At 41.9% G+C, this 18,875-nt stretch overlaps 1 protein-coding gene across 2 annotated transcripts in view; it reads left to right on the top strand.

The window, feature by feature from the left end:
- Positions 1-18,875, top strand: part of LOC140199640 (bile salt export pump-like) — a 92,282-nt gene that overhangs the window by 59,666 nt on the left and 13,741 nt on the right. Inside the window, exons 12-20 of one of the 2 annotated variants that reach the window (XM_072262060.1) lie at positions 528-729; positions 841-913; positions 4,686-4,797; positions 8,480-8,494; positions 9,148-9,297; positions 9,391-9,495; positions 12,685-12,846; positions 17,387-17,590; positions 17,695-17,936. In XM_072262060.1, coding sequence (XP_072118161.1) covers positions 528-729; positions 841-913; positions 4,686-4,797; positions 8,480-8,494; positions 9,148-9,297; positions 9,391-9,495; positions 12,685-12,846; positions 17,387-17,590; positions 17,695-17,936 — 1,265 coding nt within the window. Of the gene's footprint in view, positions 1-527; positions 730-837; positions 914-4,685; positions 4,801-8,479; positions 8,495-9,141; positions 9,298-9,390; positions 9,496-12,684; positions 12,847-17,386; positions 17,591-17,694; positions 17,937-18,875 lie in introns of both variants that reach the window. The other variant, XM_072262059.1, reaches the window with a different exon arrangement.

The following is an 18,875-nucleotide window of genomic DNA, read 5'->3' as shown; positions in this document are numbered from 1 at the left end:
ATGTTATTGCTGGTGTGTGTCTAAATGATTAAATTGAAGCTCAGTATCAGTTAGTTTTTTTATTGAGATACAGTGTTGAATAGGCCCTTGTGGCCCTTTGAGCCACACCACCCAGCAACCCCCAACAACCTCAATTTAACCTAACCCAATCACAGGACAATTTACAATGACCAATTAACCTACCCGGTACATCTTTGGACTTGTGGGAGGAAACCCAAATACCCGCAGAAAACCCACACATTCCACGGGGAGGACGTACGGACTCCTTACAGATGACGTTGGAATTGAACCCTGAATTCCGATGCCCTGAGCTGTGATCTGTTGCACGGACCACTACGCTGTACTGGGTGCTCGTTTGTATCAATTTTTAAAGTTGTTAAACTGTTTTATTTTGTTAAATTCTTCAACTTTAACTAAGCTATAATTACTGTGGCATTACTGTGGTGGTTTAATTTAGTAAATAATTGCATATTGACACAAGCTAAGAGCAGAATATTTGAAAAGCAAAGCATTACTTTTGTGCAAAGGTTCAGATGGGTCGAACAACTATCTCCATTGCTCATCGACTATCCACAATAAGAAATGTTGATGTGATCATTGGCTTTGAACATGGAAGAGCTGTAGAAAGGGGGAAACATGCAGAACTGCTTGAGAGAAAAGGGGTTTATTTCACATTAGTAACTCTACAAACTCAGGGAGACCAAGCTCTCAATGAAAAGAGAAGACAAAGTAAGCAATTTAAAATTATTTTACTTGAATTATTTTATTCAAAACAAAACATCACTGGATGATTTTTGAAATGTTGTTTAGTCAACATGCTGAATTTCTTAATGGCAGCAGGTTCTACAGCTGAAGAAAGAGCAAGTGAAAAGCAGCAGTTCATCAGGCATGGGAGTACTCGTACAAGCTTACGGTAGGAAGCAGATAATATACTTCAGAAAACTTGGGTCAGGATTGTCCTTGTATTCAAATAAGTGCAATGTTAAAGGCTGCTGGTTCCTTATGGTTATCATAGCCGGGGAGGTGGTAGGGACAAGCTCCCACTACCTATTAAATGCTCCCAATGGCTCGCATCTCAAATAGTCTCTGACCAACCAAGTCCGGCTCCTGGCCTTCATGTGTGGCTTAGCTACTAAGCCCAGAGGAACTGTTTCTACTGACAGGAGGATGGGCAAGGGTGGGGTCCTGGCACCTTAAAACCAGTCGCTTCGGGCAGTTGGAGCTCGTCAGTCGGGGTTGTCAGCTCACCTAGGAGAAGGAAAACGCTGAACTTAAACCTCCACTGCCTAGCGGCTATACCCACTGATGGGGGAGGCTTTGGGAGTAAACCCCGAAGGAAAAATCCGGAGCTGGAGCCCCCAAGGCAGTCCTACATAATGCTGACTGGCAACTCCTCCAACACCACTGGTGCCAAACTATATCAGTCTCTGCTGTTCCTTTGAGTTCATCAGCTGCATAGAGAGGGGGAGCTTGCTACATAGGCAACAGCTTGTTCTCCATATCGTACTACCCTGGCTTGCATATCACATATTGTTATGAGGAAGCAGGTTCACATGTTTGGTGAGTGGGACAGATGACACTGATTATAAATAAGCACGTTACTCAGTTATTTACAGACAAACAGTAAAACATTCAACCAGACATCTAAGTCTCCCTAAGCTAGACAAACTACAAAACTGATGGCCTGTGGCCATCAAACGTTACAACTCCTTCCTTGGAGGGTCAGACACCCTGAGCCAATAGGCTGGTCCTAGACTTATTTCCCAGCATAATTTACATATTACTATTTAATTATTTATGGTGCAACTGTAACGAAAACCAATTTCCCCCGGGATCAATAAAGTATGACTATGACTATGACTAAACATTCAACAGATGTTTAGCTCAGAGAGCACGTGAGCCCTCCTGTACCTGCAGCATACTTTCCCAGTGGTTCTTCAGCACTGGCCGTGACCTCAGTGTAAAGGTGAGTGTCCCGAGACAAAGGAAAGCCCCTGAGACACCAGAACCCAGACACCAGTGCCAAGGCACACAAGGCAACCAACGGGAAAGAACTGCTGCATCCTTCAAATGAGCCAATTGGTGACTGGCACATTAGAAGCAGCTTGACCTGGACCAAAGGAGCCATTCTAAAGGCTGCTGCTGCTCACAAACTTCGTTAGAAAATGTATTGTTATTTATAACGAATGGTCAGGAATGTTCTCTGGTGTTACAGCAAGATGTAGATCAGTTGGAAAACTGGGCTTTAGGAGATGGAAAGATGATGCATTGGAAAGTCAAATAGGGATAGAATATAAGTAGTAAATGATAGGGTGTTGATGAACAGAGACACCTAGATTCAAGTCCATAGCTCCCTTAAAGTGGTACATGACACAGAGAGAAGAAGGCTTTCCTTCTTACGCATGCCTTCAAAGGCCAGGACATAGAATATAAAAGTTGAGCTTTTACTTTCAGTCTTATAAAATACTGCAGACCATTTGTTAGAATCATATCCAGCTTACTACAAACTAGATTTGCTAGCAAAGTAAATTTTCGTAACTCACAAATAATTATTCGCAGAATATAGAGCTAATGGCAGGATTCTTAGCAGCGTGGAGGAACAGAAGGATTTGGGGGTCCACGTCCATTAATCTCTCAAAGTTTCCTGACGGAGTTGTGAAGAAGGTGTACGGTGTGTTTTCTTCATTAGTCAGGGGATTGAGTTCAAGAACCACAAGGTATAAAACCCTGGCTAGACACACTTGGAATACTGTGTTCCCTTCTGGTTTCCTCATTATGAAAAGATGTGGAAGCTTTAGAGAGGGTGCAACAGAGATTTACCAGGATGCTGACTGGATTAGACAGTGTGTCTTTTGGGGAAAGGCTAAGCAATCTAGACCTTTTCTCTTTGGAACAAAGGAGGATGAGAGATGACTTGGTAGAGATGTACAATATGATAAGAGGCAGGGATAGGGTGGATAACCAGGGACATTTTCCCTTGGTGGTAATGGCTAATACTAAGGGGCATAATTTTAAGGTCGTTGGTGAAAAGTAGAGGGGGATGTCAGAGGTAGGTTTTTACAGAGTAGTGAGTGTGTGGAATGCCCTGCCAGGGGTAATGGTAGAGGCAAATATATTAGGAACACTTAAGAAACTCTAAGATATGCAAATGGATGATAGAAAAATGGATGGTTATGAGGGAAGGAAGGGCAAGATTGGTCTTAGAGTAGGCTGTAAGGTCAACACAGCATCATGTACTCTCCTATTTCTCCTATCACCTTGTGTTTCTCCCTCCCCTCTCCCTACCTTTTAACTCTGACTCTTCATTTTTTTTTTTTCTCCAGTCCTGTTGGAGTGTCTCGGCCTGAAATGTCGACCGTACTCTTTTCCATAGGTGCTGCCTGGCCTGCTGAGTTCTTCCAGCATTTTGTGTGTGTTGTTTTGGATTTCCAGCATCTGCAGATTTTCTCTTATTTTATATTCTATATTCTAAATTAATGAATATGAAGGACTACTTAGTAATTGCTTCCCTATTTTCTTATTCAGCCTTTTCCATTAAAACTTTAATGTTAGCTATTATGAAAAAAAGCTTCAATACGCTTTCCAGCAATGGGTCAGTTTCCGTTTCAGTGACAAAGATTTTCCTCTTCCAATCTCTCTGAACCAGCAGTGACTTCTCTCTTCTCTTTTGCCATGTGTTGCATTCTAATGGTGGAGAGCAAACAGAACACACCTGCTTGGGAAAACAACACCATCATGTGGTAAATAATGTTTTGAGACCTTAATTCCAGTCTTAATCCCCAAATATTTACTCATTGGGCACCTCAGCTTCTGCTGAAGCCTAATAATTTTTCTTTTGTTTTTTTTCTAATCTTGAAAGACTTTCTGCTCCTTTAAGAAACCAACTTCCATGCTGCCTTTTCTTATGTTTTTAAGGACACAAGTTAATTCTTCTGGTAAAATAGAAATCCATTTATATCTGGGATGATTTTTACTCTAGATTCAGTGAAAATTTGGATTAGAAAGCAATATTCCAAGAATTGATATCATCTATGAGTATTATTTTCAGTATCTAAAACAACCAAGCTTCACAATAATATACAAGTTACTGTAATTCCCATAGAGTGGATGCAGATGCATGAAGGATAATATTATCCTGGGACTTGTTTCGGTTTGTTTAATTATTGGGATGCAGCACAGAATATGCCCTTCCGATCCTTCGAGCCATGCTGTCCGGCAAACTCCGATTTGATGCTAGCCTAATCACCTGACAGTTCACAATGACCAATTAACTGCTTAACAGGTATGTCTTTGAACTGTGGGAGGAAACCAGAGCTCCCAGAGAAAACCCATGCATTCCACGGGGAGGACGTACAGACTCCCTACAGATGATGATCAGAATTGAACTCTGATCTCCTGAATGCCCTGAGCTTTCATGGTGTCGCACTAACCACTACACTATCCTGGTGCTTATTTGTATCAACTTTAAATTCTTTTTTTTGTTTTCAGACAGTTTGATTTAGTTAAATTCTTCAATTTTAGCTAAGCTTCAATTATGATAAAGGACGAGAGAAAGCAAAAAAAAGCAAATCAAAATTTGTGTACTTTATAATTTTCAATGAATTGTCCTGAAACATCTGTAAGTTTACAATGCATATTGAAAAGTGTAAGTACATTTTGAACCAACCATACATGTACACTTGCAGAGCATCGATTCGTCAACGTTCCAGATCTCACCCACTTTCTGATCTGTCTGTGCCTGGAGATGTTGCTTCAGTTATCCGACATCAATCCGGATATCTTGAGGATGAAGACAAGGTTGTAAATTCTATTTATCTGAAGTAGAGAGTATTATTGAATACCTTACTTTGGATTTATTACTGTTTACACAGGAATTTTGAAATTTATGATATAAAATGAATATATAATGTAAATCAGGTCATGTACTTTCCTCAAAATCAAGCAATTTAATGCAATTCTTTCCATAAGCATTCTTTATTGTCCTCCGTAGATTGTTCTGAAAAAAAAATGGCTGTTCATTACTACAATCCTAAATATTTCATAACTAAAATGTAGTCTTTTAAAAAGTGTTAATGTTACTTGTTTCGGTAATATGGAAACTCAATATGCTTTACACAAGGTAATATTTTGTTCAGATTGCAGAACAAATGATGTACTCCCTTTGGAGCAATTGCATTTATAATTAAATTCTAAAAAATGTTGTGTAGGAAGTCAGCTTTTTCTCCAGAACTAGAAATCTGCATAAAACATAGAACAGTACAGTACAGGAATAGGCTATTTGGCTCGAAGTGTTGTGCCGAACCAGCAAATCAAAATCATTCAAGCACTAATCCCTCCTACCTACACCATGTCCAGATGCTTCCATCTTCCTTACATCCATATGCCTATCCAAATGTCTCTAATATATTTGCCTCTACCGTCATTCCAGGAAGTGCATTCCTGGTGCAGCGGCAGGATCTCCCCTCTCCGGTACAGAGCAACCAATCAAAAGGCAAGCACCCAGCGCTCGCTTCGATGCTTCGATCTTCCTTGTTGCTTTAATCGGCAAACAATGGAAGCTTTAACTGGTGAAATGGAGCCGAACATCAACTTGCCCCTCGTCCTGCAGCCTGCTCGCTACGAGGTTTGCGCCTGCTGCCTCTGCCTCCTGGAATCCTCTTGGAGGCTGCAGAGCGCCGGAACAGCCAAACAACCTCCAACTTTCCACAATACATAACAACTGAGAAGAACAAAAATATAAATTACAGTTAATGTAGGTATTAAATGTGTTGGTGCATGGCCAAGTGGTTAAAGCGTCAGTCTAGTGATCTGAAGGTCGCTAGTTTGAGCCTAAGCTGAGGCAGCGTGTTGTGTCCTTGAGCAAGGCACTTAACCACACATTGCTCTGCGACGACACCGGTGCCAAGCTGTATCGACCCTAGTGCCCTTCCCTTGGACAATATCAGTGGTGTGGAGAGGGGAGACTTGCAGCATGGGCAACTGCCGGTCTTCCATACAACCTTACCCAGGCTTGCGTCCTGGAAACCTTCCAAGGCGCAAATCCATGGTCTTATGAGATTGACGGATGCCTGTATAAATACTAAGTGTTAAACAAGTAGTGCAAAAAATAGAAATAAAGAAGTAGTGAGGTAGTGTTCATGGGTTCAGTGTCCAATCAGAAATTTGATGGCAGAGGGGAAGAAGCTGCTCCTGAATCGTTGAGTGTGTTCCTTCAAGTCAGTGAATCAAAACTAGGCATTGTTAACTGACTTTGCAGTGTTAAAACCTAGTAATTGCACTACATAAAGCACAGATAAATTGGGTTATATTTCTTAAGTGCCTGAAAGTGGGACAATAATAGAACAACCAGAATACAAGGTGGCTGAAAGAAGCAGAGGCTCACATCCCTTTTATATGCATTGGATCCCTAACATTAACCAAGATGTCTGTAGAGTCCACGTTGGGAACCCCTGTATTAGTGGAAAATTGGACTCTGCTTGCAAGAATAAGCTCTTTTCAGTTCCACTCAGAATCCAGAGGCAGGAGGAGAAGGTGGCGGCGCGACGCAGCTCGCAATGGCCACTCTGGTCGATATCTGTTATCTGTCAAGTAGGATGCCGTGTACAATCCTGATTTGATGGAGACAGACGTTGAGAGCACGGAGGAACATCTGATGAAACTTCTGAAATGCCTGTTTCGCTGCCACTGCTACTGTGTGGTCCAGAATCTCGGAGGGAAGGCCCCGAGTCCTCGGCTTTATTTGTTGCTCGGCGGCCGGGGCAGGGTCGAAGCGCTCGGCAGAGATGGTGCTCGGTGTCGGAGGGCTGGTCGGAGGCTCGAAGTTTTTGGACGACTCAGAGTCCGCCGCGGTCGGGAGCTTCCAATGCATCAGCAAGTTTGCGGCACTTGGAGTTCATGGCAGGGAGAGTTTCTCCCTTCTACCGTCTGCATGAGATGATGGGGCTATCGAGACTTGAGGCTTTTTTTTTCACCGTGCCCATGGTCTGCTCTTTATCAAATTACAGTATTGCTTTGCCCTGTTGTATCTATATGTTATAATTATGTGGTTTTGTCAGTTTTAGTCTTGGTTTGTCCTGCGTTTCTGTGATATCTTTCTGAAGGAACATTGTATCATTTTTAATGCATGCATTTCTAAATGACAATAAACGAGGACTGAGTGTCCTCCTAATCTAATCTAACTGACTGTACTACATTTCTGGTTTTGGCTTCTTTTTATGTCACCACACTTGGCACACTTCTGGTCTACTTCAGCATCCCTTTCCCTGGCCTTTATTTGCAGTTCTCACCCAATGGAAACATCCGGCATTCTTTTTCCCACAGCTCTTTCAATCAGTCTCACCAAACAATAAAGAGAGGTAGATGACAACAGAGACAAGAGTGGGTGCCATACCCAAGCCATTCATTTCAAGAAGATTAGAATATAAAAGCAAGTTTGTAATGTTGAGACTTTATAAGATACTGGTGAGGCCTCACTTGGTGTATTGTAACAACACACATCAAAGTTGCTGGTGAATGCAGCAGGCTAGGCAGCATCTCTAAGAAGAGGTGCAGTCGACGTTTCAGGCCGAGACAACTTCGTCAGGTGTTGGCGTATTGTAAGCAGTTTAGGGCTGTTTATGTGCTGACATTGGAGAGGGTTCAAAGGAGTTCATGAAAATGATTCTGGGATTGAAAGGTTTATCATATGAGGAGCATTTGATAGTTCTGGGCCTTGACCCTCTGGAATTCAGAAGAATGGGGGAGGGGGCGCGGGAAGGAGAGGATCACATTGAAACCTATCGAATGTTGAAAGGCCTCGATAGATTGGATGTGCAGAAGATGTTTCCCATGGTGGACGAGTCTAAAGACCAGAGGACACAGCCTCAGAATTGACGACGTCCATTTAGAATAGAGATGATGAGGAATAGTGGTGAATCTGTGGAATTTGTTGCCACAGCTGGCTGTGGAGGCCAAGCCATTGGGTATAACTAAGGCAGAGGTTGGTGCATTCCTGATTAGTTGCTGCATGAAGGGGTAAGGGGAGACAGCAGGAGATTGGGGCTGAGAGGAAAATTAGATCAGCCATGATGAAATAGCAGAGCACTCGATGGGCCAAATGACCTATTTCTGCTCCTGTGTCTTATAGATTTATGGACATGAGCTAATCTGCTAAATTCCAGAGAAGACATGACACTGACAGTCCTGGACTTCAATACAACTTGTAGCATCAAGGAGTCTTTCCAACCTTTCTGTTCCTTATAACAGACTCTTATAAGAATTTGACTTTACATTTTACCACAAGGTAGACAACTAGGATCTCATATAAAAACAGAAGATACTGGAAAACCTCAGCATGACAGGCAGTATCTGCAAGAAGAGAAAGTTAATATTTCAGGTTGAAGACTTTAACACGATTCTAAAGTGAGAAAATAAGTCATTTATAAGTTACAGGTGGGGGGGCACTGATGGAGGAGAAGTGTGGATAAGTAAAGGGACCAAGGATATACCTCTGACAGTTCTGGGTTTATTTCTTCATTGCGATACAGTGTAGAATAGGCCCTCCAGCCCTTTGAGCTACTACTGGTATATCTTTGGACTGTGGAAGGAAACCCATGCAGTCACAGGGAGAACGTACAAGGTTTTTACAGACAGCACTGGGAGTTGAACCCAGGTTGCTGGTACTGTAAATCATTGTGCTAACCACAACACTACTGTGCCTTTTTAACTGCATTTTCATTATGACAACCCTGGCATTCTAATATATCACTATCTTTTTTTCCTGTTGTTCTTGTTTCCAGGATCTTATTTTATGCTTTATAAATCCTCAAGTAAAAAACAAAAATGCAAATCATCATATATCAAGGGTTACTGAGTTACGTTCTACTGCCATGAAATTTTATTAGTTTGTTTCAATTGTGCTTCATTCACAATTGAATACAATGCAAAGAAGCATTGTACTTGTATGGGGTTTGATTCAATTTATAGCCGTATTCAGTTGATTTGTATTTTTATTGCCAGCAAAGAGCTCCCTTTACTCAATGATATTATGAAATATCATTGTATTCTTTGCAATATCTGCCATCAAATAAATTGCCTTCAAATGTAATCTAAACCAATTTAATTATTGTCTAAATGTATTTATTTTACCTTAAGGTCACAGAGGAAGAGGAAGAAGAAACCATAGAGCCAGCACCAGTAACTAGAATTCTAAAATATAATGTTCATGAATGGCCTTACTTGTTGTTCGGTTCACTTGGTGCTGCGGTTAACGGTGGAGTTAATCCAGTTTATGCACTATTGTTCAGCCAGATTCTTGGGGTAAGAAGCTTTTTTTCTCCGCTCCACTTTAGCATTAGTTCAGTCTGGATAGTCCAAATTTCAGCTAACTATTATTCCATTTATGACCCCCAGACATTTTCGCTGCAAAATGAAGAAGAAAAAAGAAATCAAATCAATTCAATATGCATGTTTTTTGTTATCGTTGGACTTGTATCATTCGTAACACAGTTCCTGCAGGTATATTTTGTCACAACTGATTCCAGCATGTCCTTGCTGTTTCTTTCTGTTCTCATTAATGCTTTGTACTCTGTAGCCTAGAAGATCGAATGTAGCGTGGGTTAGGTGTATGAAAATGTTTTCTCCTCTCCAAGTTAAAAATATGTCTTGTCTTCAATGTCTACAGATGCATAAGATTCTCATTGTCCACAGAACCATTCCTGTGACCTTTCAGAAAACATTGTCAACTTTCCTGAGAGATTGTAATCCAGCGAGATATAATATCAAGTCAAGTTTATGGTCATTTAACTGCAGACATGGATACTGCCAAACAAAACAACAGTAATATATTCAATTTTATTATACAATGTAATTGTACTTAATTTCATGCCACCAAATATTAGCTTTGGCTTCTAGAATACAGTACAAGTGGCTCACAATGCCCAACAACTTACCCAGATTTCCCTCCATTGCTGCCTAAATGCCAACGATGTAATGGGCAGTAGGTAAGGATCCTCCATCTTTGTCTGTCCATATCGTCGCACACAGATTAAGATTCTTCATTGCTGTTTCTGTGACAATTTTTTGACCAGCCAGTGTTGTTAGCCCTGAGCTGAACCTCCAAGCCTGGAGGACCAGTGGACCACTCTTAGTCTGGCCTCTACCCTTGACCTGCTTGGCATCAGTTACTCTACCAAGAAACAAAGCCCAAGACCCAGACCCCAGCCAACATAGCTCTCTGAGTCATTGAGGCATGCAAGCCTCCAAACCCTACGACAAGGTTGTGGTTCTCTTGTAGGAAGTGTGTTTCCCTCTGTACCTTTCTTATCCACATACCGGTCCAAATGTCTTTCGGGTATTATTATTGTACCTGCCTCAAACACTTTATAAGACAATAGGACCATAAGATATAGAAGCAGAATTAGGCCATTTGTCCCATCAAGTCTGCTCCAACATTTCATCATGGCTGGCCCATTTTCCCTCTTCCTGCCATCACCCTGTACCCTTCATGTCCTGACTAATCAAGAATCTATCAACCTCTGCCTTAAATATACCCATTAACTTGGCCTCCACAGCTGTCCATGTTACAAATTCCACAGATTCACCACTTTGGCGAAAGAAATTCCTTCTCATCCCTGTTCTAAATGGATGTCCCTCTTCTCTGAAGCTGTGCCCTCTCATCCTAGACTATCCCACCATAGAAAACATCCCCTCCACATCCACTCTATCGAGGCCTTTCACCATTTGATAGGGTTCGATGAGATCCCCTCTCATTGTTCTGAATTCCAGTGAGTAGAGACCCAGAACCATGAGATGCTCTACATTTGGGAGTTATTTTCTGGCGGCTTAATGCATATAACCACCTGCCTCCACATGAGAAGTCTGCCACTCAGGTCCCTTTTAAATCTTTTTCCCCCTTAAACCTATGCTCTCTAGCCTTTGAGGTAAAAAGAAGACTGTGCATTAACCCTATCTAATGATGATGAGGCCACCGTTGGTCAGGGTCGACCGTAAATGTTGCATCCTTGCTGTCTAGATATGCAAGCCAGGGTAGTACAATATGGAGAGCAAGAGCAAGAGCAAGAGCAAGCTGTTGCCCATGTAGCAAGCTTCCTTCTGTCCATGAATCTGATAGGTAGTGGGAGCTTGTCCCACTATCACCCCTGGCTATGACAACCTTAAAGAACCTTACCCTTTCTATGTCCAGGATTTTATACACCTTTACAAGGTATCCCTCATCACTCCCACCCCCCCCCCCCCCCACAAGTCTCCCACACACCAGAGAATAAAGCCTTAATCTGCCCAATTCAGGCTTGTAACTCAGGTGCTTGACTCCTGGCAAGATTTTTGTAAATTTTTTTTTGCACTCTTTCCAGTTTAATGACATCTTTTCTAGAATGGCAACCAAAACTGTATACCATACTCAAGTGTGGCTTCACCAATGTCTTGTACCACTGCAACAAATTGTCCAAAATCCTATATCCAATGCCCTGACTGAACCCCAGCACGTCAGATTCCTTCTTCACCACCCTGTCTAGCTGTGGTGCCATTTTTAAGGAGCTACTGTATGTCTTTGTACTCCTCGGTCCTTCTGTTCTCCAACACTCCCTTGGATATTGTTGTTCACTGTGGAAGTCCTACCCTGGCTTAACTTCCCAAACTGCAACAGCTCAAACTTATTGAATGCCATTTGCCTTTCCTTGGTCCTCGTATCTAGATAATCAAGATGCCTCTTTAAATTTTGGACAACCATCTTCATTCAAAGTACAATGTACGTTTATTATCGAAGTATGTATACTATATACAGACTTGAGATTGCTCTTTTTGCAGGCAACAACAAAACAAAGAAACACAAAAGAACCCATTAAAAAGCACACAACAAAAACCATTAAACACCCAATGTGCAAAATAAAAGAACAATTTGTGCAAGCAATAAAAAGGTACACAAATAACACTCAGAACATGAACTACAGAGACCCTGGAAATGAGTCCACAGCCACGGAGATAGTTCAGCGCTGTAGCTGGGCCAGGAGCCTAATGGCTGCAGGCCACAGCCACGGAACCAGTTCAGTGCTAGACAAGTGTGATGGCTGCAGGTCACATCCGTGGAGCCAGTTTAGTGCTGTGGTGAGTGTAATGGCTGCAGGCCACAGCCACAGAGCCAGTTCAGTGCTGAGACGAGTGCCAATGGCTGCAGGTCATATCCGTGGAGCCAGTTTAGTGCTGAGGTGAGCAAAGCCTCATGGAGTAGTGAGCTAACCATCAATTCATATTTCGCCCTCAGCATCAACACCTTCATCTTTTTAATCTGGCTCAGCTCTTAAATTGGCTAAACATCAGTTCATTTATTGCTCTCCAGCCCAGGCCCCACCAGTTCAATCTGGCCCTAAATCCACTGTAGCAATGGCTGCCATGGCAGTACCTGCACTCCTGAAAGTTCAGTTCACCAAATTCTTCGGGATACTGCAAAAACACCAAGATGCACAGAAGGTTCAAAAGCACAACCCCAAAAGGAAAATTATAGGTTGCGGGTACAGTAACTGTAGTCCAAGAAAAGTATAATTAATAGAATTGTTAGTGGTTTTTGTTTGCTACCCACAAAGCGATGGCAGGTACTGCCAGCACCATCTTTAACAGGATAAAATATTATCTATTTTAGTGTTACCTGAAAGCTTAATAGTAACCATGTCTTGTACATTCCTTAACAAGGGTTACTTTTTTGCGAAATCTGGTGAACTGCTGACACGGAGATTGAGGAAATTGGGATTCCAGGCCATGTTAGGACAAGAAATTGGCTGGTTCGATAATCGGAAGAATAGCCCTGGGACATTAACAACAAGGCTGGCCACAGATGCGTCACAGGTTCAAGGGGTAAGCCATGGTAATTCATGTCAATAAGATTAAGAAGTAAAAATTATTTCAATATAAATCTTAAAGACTCGGAAAAAAGATGATTGTAATCAATACAAAGGATTGCAACTCTATGGAAGTTGGGTGGGAATGAAACCCAAACTCCTCTGACATCAGGTCCGCAAGAATAAATTAATAGCAACTGGAGGACGGATAGTTGTCATTAATTTAATCTTGTGGACAAATTGTATTAGAGAATTGTGCTGGAGTTAAAGTTGGGTTCATTACATCCCTGGCTTGGGTCAAATAAAGGAACATTAAGTGTTTAGGACACGGATTCCCAACCTTTTTTATGCTGTGGACCATTACCATTAAGCAAGGAGTCCGTAGACCCCAGGTTGGTTTAAAACATTCCGAGCATTGAATCACAAGCCTCTGATGCAATTTGTCCAGCCTGATAAGGGAAACGAGGAAAGAGGAGGCCCTGGCCATCATGCTCCAACATTTCTGCCTGTGAGCATAGTGTTACCAAGGTATTATTGATTATACAGGGAGAAAATAATTAAACATATGAGGCCCTCATCAGTCAGGGTCAACCATGGATGTTACATGCCAGCTGACTGGATACACAAGCCTGGCCAGTGCCAGGGCCAGGGTTACTCTTGAAGCCTTCCCCATCAGTGGATATAGCTGCAAGGCAGCGGAGATTTCAGATCAGAGTTTTCCTTCTCCAAGATAAACTGACAACTACAGCTAATGATTCCCATCTGCCCGAAGCGACTGGTTTTAAGGCACCAGTAAGCCACCTTTGCTCCTTCTCCTGTCAATAAAAATGGTTCCACTGGGCTTAGTAGTTAAGCCACATATGAAGGCCAGGACTTGGACATGGTTGTCAGAGGCTATTTGAGGCACATGTCATTAGGAGCATTTAATACGTGGTGGGAGCTTGTCCCCATTCTGGCCCCTGGCTATAACAGCTTTAAGGAAAAATTAAACATATACTTAGCTGAATTATAAGAAAAAAGCCAGAGGACTGTATAATTTATACTTCAGGAAGACATGGCTTAATCTGACCCAAAAAGTGGTTTGGGAAGGTCAAACTTAACCCGTGTTTGAATTTTTTGAGGAGATGGGATAAGTAATGCCTATGATATCGCCTGCACAGATTTTTGCAAGACGTTGCAAAACCCCAACAGAAAGTGGCAAGAGGAGAATGATATTGAACAGACTCCACTAGGGATTTAAAGACCACAATATCAGCCAGGAGTTTGGAGTGGTAAATTTAAAAAAAACACACTGAGGAAAAGAAGCAGGAAAGGAAATCAAATTCATAAAAACATACTAAATACAGGCATGGGTGAAACAAGTAAACAAGGTTCAGCAGGTAAGAGGGCAAGCTCTTATCTCCCTTTAGATGAGGGGTTCTTCACCTTTTTCATGCCATGAACCCTTTGGCAGTCCAGTGAAGCCTAGAGATCCCTTCTCAGAATAATGTATTTAAATATATAGAAACGTAGAAAACCTACAGCACAATACAGGCCCTTCAGCCCACAAAGCTGTGCCAAACATGTCCTTACCTGAGAAATTACCTAGGGTTACCCATAGCCCTTTATTTTTCTGAGGTCCATGTACCTGTCCAGGAGTCTCTTAAAAAATCCTGTCGTATCTGCCTCCACCACCGTCGCCAGCACTCACCACTCTCTGCATAAAAAACTTACCCCTGACATGTCCTCTAGACCTACTTCCAAGCACCTTAAAACTGTGCCCTCTCGTGCTAGCCATTTCAGCCCTGTGAAAAAGCCTCTGACTATCCACACGATCAATATAAAATAAAAGACACAGGTTTACAAAATAAACCAATTACATGGAAATACAGTTATCAAAATATCAAAAACAAATTTGTGATAGAGTAATATATGTGCTTCTTTATTAAATAACAAGACTATACATTTAAAATATTGGCAAGTTAAAATTAAAAATTATTTTTTAAAGCCATATCAGTGTGAAGACTGTTGGTGCTTTTGAATAAGAACATCAAGCTGAGGGGTGGTCTTTGACAAAACAACACGCATGCCATGTTGGACATCCAATCACAGGACTGCCCGATAGTTGGCCGGCTATGTCAGCAGCGATTACGTTCGACCTAGCAGCGGATCAATAACTACCGTCATTTTGAACTTGTGATGAGAATGCCGTAAACAATATTGTGAGATATTTGTAATAACTGTAATGTGATATGAAAATATCTGATTTCTATTGGTGACAAAGTCACAGGTATTGCTAATACTACAGTAATTTATTGCCTACATTCATCATTGAAGGAAATACTAAATTTCAACTAGTGGTTAGTGAAAATAAAGATGCAAATTTTATCCCAACCAAGCTCACAGACCTCTGAGGACACCAGGTTATGAACCCTGCCTTACATGGATGGATACCTAAGGTCTGGCTAACTCATGTTTGAGCTAAACTTGCAGCTAATTCTAAATCATATAGTAATATAAATTTTGAAGGATTCATCTATTATGAACAAGTTGTCCATGCCTGTTAAAGCTAGAAATGGACAGTGTGGAGCAAAGATTAAGAAATTTTACAATTCGAAATCCATGGAAACTAAAGTTGTTTAATTTTAGAAGTTAAAGTCCCAACCATGTATCCACAAATTTCAACATCCTGATAACCTATCCAGCAACTTTTCTACAATTTGTTGGTTATGAGGTGTCTTTATGCAGGCTTGAAAAGGACAATATAAATGTCTTTAAATGTTTTTTTTCTTTCTTTTCTATCAAATGGATTGAATAGTGCAGAGCGTGGATGTATAAGCTGTTTTACATAGATAATATCAGTTAATAATATATCAGTATCACAACGCAGAAAGAGTTTGTCCTAAAAACATTAAGAATTTTATTCTTGTGGCCATAGATGCTCAGCAGAATTCTGAGTTGTGCTTACACTGTAGTGTGTGTCTTCATTGTTCATTTATACTGTAGAATTCATCACCATTTTAATGTTCCTTGTCACCTTACATCCTTTGAAAATCCATTTTGTTTCATTTATTTATTGAGAGGTACAGTGGGGAATAGCCCTTCAGGCCTTTTGAGCCGAGCCACCCAGCAACTCGATTTAACTCTATTCTGATCACGGGACAATTTACAATAGTCATAGTCATAGTCGTACTTTATTGATCCCGAGGGAAATTGGGTTTTGTTACAGTTGCACCAACCAAGAATAGAGTATAGATATAGCAATATAAAACCATAAATAATTAAATAATAATATGTAAATTATGCCACGAAATAAGTCCAGGACCAGCCTATTGGCTCAGGGTGTCTGACCCTCCAAGGGAGGAGTTGTAAAGTTTGATGGCCGCAGGCAGGAATGACTTCCTATGACGCTCAGTGTTGAATCTCGGTGGAATAAGTCTCTGGCTGAATATACTCCTGTGCCCGCCCAGTACATTATGTAGTGGATGGGAGACATTGTCCAAGATGGCATGCAACATGGACAGCATCCTCTTTTCAGACACCACCGTGAGAGAGTCCAGTTCCATCCCCACAACATCACTGGCCTTACAAATGAGTTTGTTGATGCTGTTAGTGTCTGCTACCCTCAGCCTGCTGCCCCAGCACACAACAGCAAACATGCTAGCACTGGCCACCACAGACTCGTAGAACATCCTCAGCATCATCCGACAAATGTTAAAGGACCTCAGTCTCCTCAGGAAATAGAGACAGCCCTGACCCTTCTTGTAGACAGCCTCAGTGTTCTCTGACCAGTCCAGTTTATTGTCAATTCGTATCCCCGGGTATTTGTAATCCTCCACCATGTCCACACTGACCCCCTAGATGGAAACGGGTCACCAGTGCCTTAGCCCTCCTCAGGTCCACCACCAGCTCCTTAGTCTTTTTCACATTAAGCTGCAGGTAATTCTGCTCACACCATGTGACGAGAAAGTTTCCTACCGTAGCCCTGTACTCAGACTCATCTCCCTTGCCGATGCATCCAACTATGGCAGAGTCATCAGAAATCTTCTGAAGATGACAAGACTCTGTGCAGTAGTTGAAGTCCGAGGTGTAAATGGTGAAGAGAAAGGGAGACAAGACAGTCCCCTGTGGAGCCCCAGTGCTGCTGATCACTCTGTCGGACACACAGTGTTGCAAGCACACGTACTGTGGTCTGCTAGTCAGGTAATCAAGAATCCATGACACCAGGAAACAATGACCAATTAACCTACTCAACGGTACATGTTTGGACTTTGGGAAGAAACCAGAGCACTCAGAGAAATCCCATACGTTCCGCAGAGAGGATGTACAAACTCCTTACAGATGACACCAGGATTGAACTCTGAACCCCAATGCCCCGGGCTGTGATAGTGTGGCACTAACCACTATGCTACCGTGGATTGTTAAATATTATATCTATTTTATGTTGAAAATCAATTCTACAACAATGCTATAGTCAGGATAAAGAATTTTATTTAGTTTGAAAAATAATTATATAATTGAAAATTGGTAACTGTATGTAACCCCAATAATTACGTTTCTATTGTTTCTTCCCTCAGGCAACTGGAACTCAGATTGGAATGATAGTGAATTCTCTCACCAACATAGGAGTGTCATTGATCATTGCTTTCTACTTCAGCTGGAAGCTAACGCTAGTTATACTTTGCTTTCTGCCTTTTCTGGTGCTCTCTGGTGCTCTGCAAGCCAAGATGTTAACAGGATTTGCAAACCAGGACAAAGCGGCCCTTGAAGTTGCTGGCCAGGTGCAGTATATTTCAGATGATCTTATTTAAACGTTAGATGTTCCCCACCCCCTCGCCACCATCAAATGAACAAACTCTCATGCCAACATCCTCTTGCTCTTTAGATATCCAGTGAAGCACTGACTAACATCCGAACCATAGCTGGTCTGGCAAAAGAACAAATGTTTGTGCAACTGTATGATGCACAGCTTGAGGCCCCTTACCAAGCTGCAATTAAGAAAGCCAATGTTTATGGCTTGTGCTTTGGTTTTGCTCAGTCTGTAATCTTCTTGGCCAATGCCGCATCATACAGATTTGGTGGTCATTTGGTTGTTGCTGAAAGCCTTCACTTCAGCATTGTATTCAGGTAAGGTTCCCCCATTATATAATAAAAAAATTGTATAGTGGTGTGTAAAAATCTTAGGCACACATGTATATAACTAGGGTGCCTAGTATTTTTGCACAGTACTGTAGTAATTTTATGTATTGCACTGTACTGCTGCCACACAAAGAAAGCAAATTCCATGACATATGTGAGTGATGATAAACCTGATTCTGATACCGGGCTCTGTTGTGGACTGAGAGTAGGAAAGGGGTAGGGAGAAGGGAATCATGATTGGGAAAAGGGGAAGAGAGAGGGGAGGGAGTGGGAAGCTCCAGAGAAACGTGCTGTAATGATCAATAAACCAAATGTTTGGAATCAAATGAACTTGGCTGGTGTCTCACGACTGGGTGTGTCTGAACCCATGACCCCCCCCCTGCACCGCTCCCCTCTCACTGTTACCAACATCCTGTGCTCCCACCAGATTTACAAACTCACTCTCTGCTCCACATTATCAAATACAGTACTATGCAAAAGTCTTAGGCACCCGAGCTATACTTAGCTAGTCTTAGGTGCCCTGACTATGTCACGTGATGACCTTTCACTTCTTCTCACCTCACTCTGGGTCCCCTCCTCCTTCTCTTTCTCCTACTGTCCACCCTTCTCTCCAGTCTCATTCTTCCTTCTCCAGCCGTTGACCTTTCACACCCACTGGCTTCACCAACCACCTTATAGCTAGTCTTCCTTCTCCTTCCCTCCACTGTTTAATTTGGGCATCTCCCCCCTTCCCTCTCTGTCCTGAAGATGGGTCTTGGCCCAAAACGTCACTGTCTTTTTTCCCATCGATGCGGCCTGACACGCTGAGTTCCGTCAGCATTCTGTGTAATGTTAACCTGGCTATATATATATATGCGCCCAAGACTTTTGCACAATACTGTATTGCTCTGTGATTCTTTGATTCATGTGTAACGTACAAGGTTTCAT

Source organism: Mobula birostris, chromosome 6 (assembly GCF_030028105.1).
Source record: "Mobula birostris isolate sMobBir1 chromosome 6, sMobBir1.hap1, whole genome shotgun sequence".
NCBI lineage: Eukaryota > Metazoa > Chordata > Chondrichthyes > Myliobatiformes > Myliobatidae > Mobula > Mobula birostris.
Note: the sequence above shows the minus strand (reverse complement) of the source record. Positions and strands in the feature narration are given on the sequence as shown.